General features: G+C 49.8%; 1 protein-coding gene across 4 annotated transcripts in view; it reads left to right on the forward strand.

Moving 5' to 3' along the window:
- Window positions 1–2,216, forward strand: part of ING4 (inhibitor of growth family member 4) — a 40,995-nt gene extending 38,779 nt beyond the window's left edge. For 3 of the 4 annotated variants that reach the window (XM_065406756.1, XM_065406772.1, XM_065406780.1), the window contains 3 exons: window positions 413–560; window positions 975–1,036; window positions 1,323–2,216. In XM_065406756.1, coding sequence (XP_065262828.1) covers window positions 413–560; window positions 975–1,036; window positions 1,323–1,362 — 250 coding nt within the window. In that variant the 3' untranslated portion in view covers window positions 1,363–2,216. The remainder of the gene's footprint in view (window positions 1–412; window positions 561–974; window positions 1,037–1,322) is intronic. The other variant, XM_065406764.1, reaches the window with a different exon arrangement.
- Window positions 2,217–11,288: the final 9,072 nt, after the last annotated feature.

An 11,288-nucleotide genomic window follows, 5' to 3' on the forward strand; every position in this document is an offset into this window, starting at 1 on the left:
CTCCCCCCAGCTTAGTGTCATCTACGAACTTGCTGAGGGTGCAATCCATCCCTCATCCAGATCATAAATATCCCCCAACTTCACCCAGATCAGACCAATGGGCTCATCCATCCCACTTGTCCCTGCTGTGCCCTGGAGCAGTGAGAGCAAGAGCCTGAGTATCATGGCTGGGACTCCTACTGAGAGAAATATCCTTCCCTCCGGAGGGAGCTAAAGGCCTGGAGAGGTTAGGATCTTGCTGTGAGGACAGGACCTGGGATAGTGGATTTCTGCAGTTGTGTTATGTGGGGAAGGGTCTCTTTCTGTGTCTGTCAAGGTGGAGTCCACAGCAGAGGGGGCCTCCCTGGATGAAGTGAGGGAGTGCCCCCATCCTGGTGACTTTGCTGACCTGATTCATCCTTCTCCCCTGCAGCAGCACGGAGTATGGGATGCCCTCAGTGACATTTGGAAATGTGCACCCCTCAGATGTGCTGGATATGCCTGTGGATCCCAACGAACCCACCTACTGCCTGTGCCACCAGGTCTCCTATGGAGAGATGATTGGCTGTGATAACCCTGATGTAAGAGACTGGGCTTGGAGAGAATGGGGGAGAGACACTCGCACTAGGAGTCTGGTTCTGCTTATGTGGGCCCTGCTATCTCAAGCAGTGACATCTGCAGGTTGAGGGTGTATCTACAGATTATGTGGGAGGGGAGAATTAAGGGGGATGCTCATTTTAGAGAGACCCTTAAGGGACGGATTTTTTTTTCCTGGACAAGTCTGGAATCCAGGAGGGAAACCTTAAAACAGAGTAGGAATTGGGTGAGTTTCTCAATCCACTTCCCCAATCCTGAATATTGATGTGGTCACTGCTGAGGATTTGCAAGGGGAGGTTATGTGATCAAATGCTGGGGGGGTTGGTAGCCCCCAAAAGACTCAGCAGGGGAGGAAACTCTACTGTATGACTGACTTTGTGCTCTCCATCCCACATCAGTGCTCCATCGAGTGGTTCCATTTCGCCTGTGTGGGCCTGACGACAAAGCCAAGAGGGAAATGGTGAGTGGGTGTTGAAACAAGGACATCAGAGGTTTCAAGAAGCTATAAATCACTGGGGAGTCCCATGGGTGTTTGGAGCGGGAAGTTCTGGGGCGGGGTGACTATGGATGTTAGGGGGGGGTTGGGATTACGTCTCAATGAAGATTTATTGGGGGTTGTGTGTGTTTAAGGGCTTCTGGGTGTGTGGCTGTATTTGGGGGGCACTAAAGGGGGTCCCATCGGCTTTGTGTATTGGTGGGTCCCTCCCATGCCATAACTGCTGCCTTATCTCTCCTTTTCCTACCAGGTTCTGCCCTCGCTGCTCCCAGGAGAGGAAGAAGAAATAAAATCCCTAGAGCCCCCTGGTGCAGTGGCCAGAGTCCCATCTCTTCTGCTAGGGCCTCATCGAGGCTCCCCCAGCCCCTGGGCCTTGAGGTTGGGGGGAGTCTTGCCCTGTTTGTGGTTAGGGTGACCTTTGAATGGGCTGTGCCCTCATGACAGTTCCAGTGTGTTCTGTATCCTGTGCTACCTTCAAATTCCCCTTGGAGGTCCTTTGTGTGTGCTGTTCTAGAACAGGTCTCTGAATCCCAGAGGGAATGAGGGTAGCTAGGTAGCCCCCAGATTCCCAGGGGTAGGATGGTCCCCTGATTTCCCTGGCTCACCCTTCACCCCACTTAGAGTCCATTGCCTGCATCACTCCTTGGGGAGGCCAGGCTTAGTCGGGGAAGTGAAAGATTACCTGAATGCCCATGGGAAGGAGGTCAGTCTCCCCAAACTTTATAGGTTCCTGATTTTATTAGATCTCTCCTGGGTGTGGGGGTAAGCAGGCCACCTCTTCATCTTACACGTTGGTTAAAAAGTTGGATCCCTTAGTCCCCTGCCCTATCTTACATTCCACTATCAGCTCCAGTATCAAGTGGTCTCTCTGTTGTATGTGGGAGAGGATGGAGTTTAGAGAGAGCCTAAATCTCATTTATTCCCCTCTGGGGGAATATCTCAGGAATGGGTACTGTGTCTTACAGGAAAGAGGAAGCGTTCGTGATCTCAGGTGGAGATGGCTCTGTACCACCTGTGCTTCTGCCCCAGAGTTCCCCAATCCTTTTTGCTGTCCAAGATCCTTTGTACTGCTGGTGATGGGATGTTTGGGAATCAAGATCCGCCTTGTAAAATATGGAATTAAATAAAACCCATTGAAACAAACACCCCAGCATTTGCCAGGGTCTGTGATTGTGGGTCTTGGCTCTGACCTGTGGAGGATGACACAGAAACCTTCTATAGATCCCCTCAGTGGGTAAAAGAGGTGTTGGTGGAGGATAGGGTGGCACTCTACATTAAAGACACCATTACCTATTTTAGAGTTATCAGTAACTCAGAAGATGACCTAGGTGAATCATCTTAGGTTCGCTGGGATTTCCAAAAAAATCAAAAGTTTCATTTTGGGTCAAACTGAAAATGAAAACTTTCCAATTTTTTTGTGAATTGAAAAGTTGGAAAAATTTCAAGTAGGGTCATATGAAACATTTTTTTAAAAATTCATCTTGGATGTTTTTGTTTCGATTTTGGGCATTTTAACAAAGGTTTGGGAGGACTATATTCAGAAAACAGCTGGAGGAGGAGGTGGTTGTGGTGCCTTCCTTATAGCTTTTAGCCTAGTAGTTAGGGCACTACCTGGGATGTGGGAGTCCCAAGTTCAAGTCTGCTCTAAGGAATATTTATTTATAAAAGGTGGAATAGCTTCAACAGGAGAGCTTGAGGAAAAACCGTTTGGTGAATCTAGTCCTCCTTTACTTTTGTTAAAATTTCAAAAATCGAAATGAAAAGTCATATGAAAACAAAATGCTTTGTTTCAACATCTCCAAAACATTTCTTTTTTTTTGGTTCGGTCATAACAACTGAGCAAACTCAACGCGAATCATTTTGGGTCAAACAAAATTGTACTTTTTGGTGAGTAAAATATTTGCCATTATTTTTTCCCAGCTGTACTGATCATATGGATTAACATGCTTACTAACAAAGCCCAGGAGGGATACTGATGAATGGTGAGTGTTTCCCACACACTCTAAGGCACCCCACCTTTACCCTTCTGTGCACTCAAGGCATAACCCGGTTAATTTAGGCACCCCCACCCTTTCCCAGTTATAGGGCTCCGGGGGAAAGGCACCCACCCTGACCCAGTTCCCAGGGATCAGGGCATAATCTTCTGCGGGTTTGCAAGGCCTTTACCAGTGAAAGAGCCTTAAACAGTAATATCTTTAACCTCTGTTTGTTTATTAACAGTTACCAAAAAAACACACATACTAAGCATGCAATGCTCACCACTCCCAATAAGGCAGATAAACTTTTCCTGGTGACCAGTCAGGATCAAGTCGTCCGGGGCTCCAGCTTCTGCACGATATGCTCTGCAGGGTTTTGAGGTCTGGCAGCTCTGATCTTGGCTTGTGTTCTGGAGTTAGGTTCCAAAGAATTTCCTTTTGGACCCCCAGTTACATAATTAAACTAAATCCTGCTTAGCTGTACCTTAACCAATCATTTTAAAGTAAAGTACTACGAAACAGTATTTTTCACCAATTCTAGCCCCTTATGAAACAATTCTTTAACCCAGAGGTGGGCAAACCCTCCTGCCCGGCCCCTGAGCTCCTGCCCCAGGAGGCTCGCCCCCGGCCCCTCCCCTGCTGTTCCCCCTCTCCCACAGCCTCAGCTCGCCCCGCCACCGGCGCAGTGCTCTGGGTGGCAGAGCTGCGAGCTCCTGGGGCAGCACAGCTGCAGAGCCACAGTCTGACCCCATGCTCTGTGCTGTGTGGTGGTGTGGCTGGCTCCAGCTGGGCGGCGCGGCTGCCTGTCCTGCTGCTCTGGGTGGTGCGACTGTAGTGCCACCAGCCACCGGTGCTCCAGGCAGCACGGTAAGGGGGTAGGGGGCAGGGGAGTTTGGGGTGGTGGTCAGGGGGTGGGCGGGTGGATAGGGGTCGGGGCGGTCAGAGGATGGGGAACAGGGGAGTTGAATGGGGGCAGGGGTCCCTGGGGGGCAGTCAGGAAGGAGGGGGGGGTTGGATGGGGTGGCGGGGGGCAGTCAGGGGCAGGGGTTCCAGGGGCCATCAGGGGACAGAGAGAAGGGGTGGTTGGATGGGGCAGGGGTCCTGGGGGGGCAGCGGGGGGTCCGGGGGCTGTCAGGGGACAGGGAACGGGGGGGTTGGATGGGGCAGGAGTCCCGGGGGAGGCCGTCTGGGGGCGAGAAGAGGGGGGGTCGGATGGGGGCGGGGGCTGAGCCACGCCTGGCTGTTTGGAGAGGCACAGCCTCCCCTAACCGGCCCTCCATACAATTTTGGAAACCGGATGCGGCCCTCAGGCCAAAAAGTTTGCCCACCTCTGCTTTAACCAGTCAAACCCCACCACCTTAGTTGATTTAAATCTTACAAAATTAATTATGCAACAGATAGAAACAATTAAAGAATCAGACAGAGCCCCTACAGATAAACAATAGAGAAGTAAGGACCATAAAGGCAAAACAATAAAGTATAGATTTCACAATCACAGCTGTTCAGTGATTCCTGAGCAGACAGAATGCTATCAAACAAAGTTTTCTTTAAACATCTTAAGATTTGTTCTTTGAGTGCTTGCTCAAGTTGGTTCCATGCTAGGCGTGTGTGCGCCCACGTACACAGCTCCCAGACACTTTTCCTTAATGGTATCTGTAGGGCTGGCTCTGGTGTCCTCTGGAGTGCCACGCTCATGCGCCAGTACATTAGGCGCCACCAGCCCTGTGCCCTCTCAGTTCCTTTATATCGCCCGTGACAGATGCTGGAACGCCTCTTTCACTCTTGTTCAGCAAGTGTGATAGTGGTCTCTTCAAACTGTTTGTGTATTATAGTTTTCAGATAGTTAGTATTGTTAGCAGTTAAGGTAGAGTTAGTTACAGTCAGAATCCCTGTTGGGACGTTGCTACAGGGACAAGGCATGCCCCGATCACCGGGTTTCAAGCCATGCTCTGCTTGTAATAAGCCGATATGGGTTAGTGACCCCCACACAAGCTGCTTGAAGCGTTTGGGGGAAGCGCATATAAAGGACAAATTTGTAAAAACCTTAAGCCAAGGACCCAAAAGGACAGAGACATCCGCTTAAAGGCACTATTAATGGAGGTGGTTCTTAGACAAGACGTGATTCATCACTGGCGAGGCTTCAGTCTCCTTGGCACTGACCTGCATCTTATAGACAGCGATCGCCATAGCCTCTGCGCAGGTCATCAGTGCAAAGGTCACCTGCACCCCAGTCTCCGGCCCATTGGCTCTCACCACCATCCCGTTATCGGTCTCCGCCTACATCGCCATCATCCTGGCACCATTCTCCAGCCTTGACGGCAGAGGGAAGCTCTGACAGCACCTCCATAGTAAGCTAGGGAGGAGTCTTCCCCAGAATTCAAAGGGGGCACTGTTCACTGGGGGCACCAGACGTGGCAGGGCCTGCGATGGGTGCCTGGCCGGAGGACCAGTGGCCTTATTGGAATTCCTGAGGCCTCCCCATAATGCAAGGGCCATACTCACAACATTCCTCAGTGGGGCCCTCCAAGAAGCAGTCTGTAGTACCATTGGCACCAGGACGGGACCCGGAATCGGATTCTGATGCCGGCACCGGACGAGAGACGTCAGTTGTGGGGGAAGACTCTCCTTGGGTAGTGTGTGGCCCAGCCCCTCCCCGGTTTACCTTCCTCTTCCCCTTCCCTGAAGAGGTGGTCATGGGACCATCTCACCCTCTACCTCCCAGTGACTTCAGGGGTGGCCTCAAATCTGGGCCTACAGGCTGAGGAGCTTGCAGAACAAGCAGACAGCCTTTTTGACATCTTGGCACCGCAGCACCTGCCAAGGTGGCACTACCTGTGCACAAAGGGGTGCTTAAGGTAATAAAGGCCCTGTGGCAAACCCTGTCCTCTTTGCTGCCCATATCAAAGAGGGCTTTAAAGAAGTATTATGTGCTCACCAAAGGATCTGAATACCTATACTCCCACCCACCCCCAGGTTCACTCATAGTATCAGTGGCGAACAAAAGGACATGAAGGGACTGGCAAGAGCCACGCCTAAAAATAAGGATGCAAAAATGTTGGACCTCCTTGGAAGGAAAATTTATTCGATTGCGTGCCTGAGGATATCTAACCAGTAGGCGCTGCTGGGTAGATATAATTACAACTTGCGGGACTCGCTGACGAAATTTAAACATTCCCTGCTGCAAGACCTGGGCCAAGAGTTCGGGTCTATTCTGGAGGAAGGCAGGTCAGTAGCCAGGACCTCACTCCATATGGCTTTGGATGCGGCGGACTTGGCAGCCAGGGCTATGGCTATGGCTATGTCAATGAGGCAGAGTTCTTGGCTGCAGTCCTCTGGCCTCTCCCTGGATGTCCAACAATCCATCCAGGACCTCCCATTTGAGGGCAATGCTCTGTTCTCAGAGCAAATGGATGCCAGGCTGCATGGCCTGAAAGACTCCCATGCCATGCTCTGCTCCGTGGGGCTGTCCACACCACAGACTTCCAGGAAGTCATTCCAGCCTTCTCCCCCACCGCTGAGGGTCTTGGGCTCCTTGAGACAAGGCTCCTACAGGAGAAGGGACAGAGACAAGGGCTTCAAACGCCGTTGTCCCACCCCATCCTCCTCAAGCTCCCAATCAGGCTCTGCCTGTCAGGTGTCCCGAGACAGGCATTTTGAGGGTGTGCCCAAGGACGGAGTACCAGATTTATCGGATCCAGCCCCCCCTTATTCCCTTTCCGTACTGCCTGGTTCCGAATTACTTCAGACTGCTGGGTGCTCAGCACTGTAATCTCTGGGTACACCCTGCAGTTTTCCTCCCTCCCACCCCACCTCTGCGTCCCTCTCCAGGGACCCTTCTCTGGAGCAACTCCTCGTCCAGGAGGTAGAAACCCTCCTAAGGGTGGGGGTTGTAGAGGAAGTCCCTCAAGACATGAAGGGAAAGCTTTTTACTCCCAGTATTTCCTAATACTGAAGGCCAAAAGGGGCCTCAGACCCATCCTAGACGTGTGTCGCCTTAACAAATATCTCAAGAAATTGAAGTTCCACATGGTCTCCTTGGCCTCCATCATTCCCTCTCTGGATCCAGGAGACTGGTTTGCCGCCCTCAATTTGAAGGATGCTTATTTCCATGTTTCCATTTTCCAAGGACACAGAAGGTTTCTGCGCTTTGTAGTGGGTCAATGCCACTACTAGTTCATGGCCCTGAATCGCCCCAAGGTGTTCACAATTTATGGCCATAGTGGCCACTTACCTGAGGTGTCAAGGGGTGTCCTTACCTTGACGACTGACTGGTCAGAGGCAGGACACAAGCTCAGGTGCAAGGCAGCCTCGACTTGGTGAGGTTCACTTTTCAGGATCTGGGCCTGCTTATAAACGAACAGAAATCAACTCTGTCACCAGTGCAACGGATAGAGTTTATAGGAGCAGTACTCAGTTCTACCCAAGCCAAGGCCGTCCTTCTAGAGCCCAGGTTCTGAGCCATGTCGGACCTCATCACCCACATGAGAGCCCACCCGCTTACAGCTGCCCGTGTATGCCTCAAGCTGCTGGGCCACATGGCAGCATGTACTTGCGTGGTTCGGAATGAACGTCTGCATTTCAGACCCCTGCAAGCATGGCTGGCTTCGATCTACATGCCAGGCAGACACAATTTGGACCAGATGATCACAGTCCTGTCACACATCCTGGCTTCCCTGGGGTGGAGGATGGAACCCCATTCAGTGTTGGAGGGCATTCCCTTCATAGACCCGTGTCCTGCAGTAACCTTTGTCTCTAATATATCAGACCTGGGATGGGAAGCCCACCTCAGCGACATCAGCATGCAAGCTCTTTGGTTGTAGGAAGATCATTCCTTGCATATAAACATCAGGGAATTGAAGGTGGTTCGGCTGGCCTGCCAAGCTTTCCTCCCCTTTCTGGAGGGCAAGGTGGTCTGCGTCCTGACAGACAATACAAAGGTGATGTTTCACATCGACAAGCAGGGCGGAGCCCGCTTGTCAGGCCTGTGCCAAGAGGCTCCCCAGCTATGGGACTTCTGCATCCAGTGTGCCATTCATCTCATGGTGTTGCACCTGCTGGGCAACAAGAATGCGTTGGCAGATCTTCTCAGCTGGTCTTTCTCCTCGCCACAAGTGGTCTCTCCACCTGGAGGTGGTCAGCTGCATTTTCCAAAGGTGGGGGACTCCGTAGGTGGACCAGAACAGGAAGTGTCACCGGTTCTGCTTGATCCGCAGGCTCGACAGAGGTTCCCTGTCCGAAGCCTTCCTGTTCCCGTGGTCGGAACAAAGGTTATCCTGATAGCTCCGGTGTGGCCGCATCAACACTGGTTCAGCACGCTGTTAGAGCTTTTAGTAGCAGTCCCATTGGAGCTCCCGCTCCAGCTGGACCTGCCTTCACAGAACCACGGCTGTTTGCTACACCTGAATCCAGCACCACTCCACTTGACAGCATGGTTGCTGCATGGCTGAATGTGGAGGAGCAGGCTTGCTTGGCTCAAGTTCAGCAGATTTTGATGAGCAGTAGACAGCCCTCCACCAGGGCTACCTACCTGGCCAAATGGAAGCATTTTTCATGTTGGGTCTCGGGCCAGAACCTATCTCCACTCCAGACCTCACACCCTAGACTACCTGTTGCATCTAAAGCACCAAGGTCTGACTCTTTCATCAATCAAGGTCCACTTGGCGGCCATCTCGGCCTTCCATCTGCTGGTTCAGGGCAGATCTGCTTTTTTCCCCATGATATGAGGGTCAGATTTCTGAAAGGTCTGGTGCGACTTTATGCTGAAGTTCATGACCCTATCCTGCCTTGGGATCTACACCTGGTGCTGTCTAGGCTCATAGGGCCACCCTTCAAGCCATTAGCTTCGTGTTCCCTGCTATTCCTCTCGTGGAAGGTTTCCGTCCTGATTGCAATCACTTCAGCCTGCAGAGTTTCCAAATTAGAGTGCTCACATCAGAACCACCCTTTATGATGTTCTACAAGGATATGGTCCAGCTGTGACCCCACCCAGCCTTCTTGCTGAAGGTGGTGTCACAGTTCCACAATAATTAGGATATATTCCTGCTGGTGTTTTATCCCAAGCCTCATAAGTCCAGCGAGGAATTCAGACTACATATCCTTGATGTTAGAAGGATGATGGCTTTCTACCTCGAGAGAACCAAGCCCTTTCCTAAGTTGACGCAGCTCTTTGTTGCAGTGGCAGACAGGATGAAAGGCCTGCCGGTTTCCGCCGAGGGGATCTACTCCTGGATAGCCACATGCATCAAGTTCTGCTATAAGCAAGCAGGGATGTCACCGCCAGCTATCGTGACCACCCATTCTACCAGAGCTCAGGCTTCGTCAGCAGCTTTCCTTGCATAAGTTCTGATATAGGACATCTGCAGAGACATGACCTGGTCCTCGGTCCACACCTTTGCATCCCATTATGTCATTACCCAGCAGGCATGGGATGACGCAAGTTTCAGTAGAGCAGTGTTGCAAGCCGCAAGACCGTGAACTCCGAGCCCACCTCCAGGGATACTGCTTGTGAGTCACCTAACATGGAATTAACATGAGCAAGCACTCAAAGAAGAAAAAACTGTTACCTACCCTTCGTACCTTGTTCTTCAAGATTTGTTGCTCATGTCCATTCCATGACCCGCCCTCCGTCCCTGCCGATGGCAAGAAGGAACTGAGAGGGCGCAGGGCCAGTGGCGCCTAATATACTGGCGCATGAGCATGGCACTCCAGAGGGCGCCAGAGCCAGCCCTACGGATACTAAGACAAAAAGTCTCTGGCAGCAGTGCACATGGGCGTGTGCACACCTAGCATGGAATGGACATGAGCAACACATCTCGAAGAACAACAGTTACGAAAGGTAGGTAACCATTTTTTTTCTTTATCTGGTGATGGTGGGTACTATTAGGACAGGAATGCCTTCTTAATAGCCCGATATTACATTGTTTTGATGAAATTTAGATGAAATCTGAGAATGTGACTCTCTGCTTCTTAGTTCATAGCTGCTGCTGTCTTAATGTGGCTGCTGCTCCTTACTGTAGAAAAGGTCCTCAGACCTTACAGTGGGGGTTTGTTACAGACCACCAAATTTAACCAAAGAACAGGATGAGTTACTCCTTAAACACTTGTATGTAATGTGTAGGTAAAAATATTATTATGAGAGACCTCAGTTTGGGAGACTTATGCTGTCAGTCTCATGCAGCCAGCAGCACAACATCATTAGAGTTTCTAAAAAATTGTACCTTTTGCAAACCAAAAAGTTTTGGGTTACAAATTAGATACTGGGTGCAATACTTAGAATGTCAGATCTTGGGGCAGGGAGCATCTTTCTGTTCTATGTTTGTACAGGACATAGCAAAATGGGGCCCTAGTCTGTGACAAGGGTTCCTAGGCACTATGGTAATACAAATAAGAATGATAATGATACCTTATCTAACACAAAAGGTATTGTACCCAACATTTTGGATTTCAGTATAAGGGATAAAGATGAATTGATCACTGGACTGGAAGTTGGTGGTTGGCTAGGATCCAGTGATTATGACCTGAAAACATTCAATATGGGCAAACAGTGGACATTCCCAGTTTGTCCAGTGATCAATTCATTTTAGAAGATACGAAGTTTAGAAAATTGATAAGGGGAGCTAAAGACACTAGGGAAAAATCCATGGATGGCAGGGCTACGGACAATCAGAAAGAGTTTAAGTATATCAGGAACAAATGAAATCCTAGTAGTGGCCTTTTATTAGCAGGATAGGCCTTTTACTAGCTAGATATGGTAACATTGTTAATAATGCAGAAAAGGACAAGTGTTTAATAAATATTTTCTTTCTCTATTTGGAAAGAAGTAGGATGATATGCTTGTAGCACATGAGGATGATTAATTACTTTCCAGTCCATTCATGAATAAGGAGAATGTTTAATAGCATCTACTAAGGATAAACATATTTAAACCAGCAGGCCTGGATAACTTGCACCCCAAAGTTCTAAAACAGTTTGTGAGGAGATCTCTGACTGATTGATGTTAACTTTTAATAAAACTTGCAATACTGGGGAAATTCCTGAAGACTGGAAGAGTGCTAATTTGTGCAAATACTCAGAAAGGGTGAGCAGGATTACCTGGGTAATTATAGGCTGGTTAGCTTTATGACGTTGCACTCCATATGCTTTATGAAAATATGCTTATGAATGTGAATATGATGTAACTGAAATAAGCTTTATGAAAAAGGTCTCTTGTAAGGTATCATTAAAAAGCTTATCATCTAAAG

This window comes from Emys orbicularis, chromosome 1 (genome assembly GCF_028017835.1).
Source record: "Emys orbicularis isolate rEmyOrb1 chromosome 1, rEmyOrb1.hap1, whole genome shotgun sequence".
NCBI lineage: Eukaryota > Metazoa > Chordata > Testudines > Emydidae > Emys > Emys orbicularis.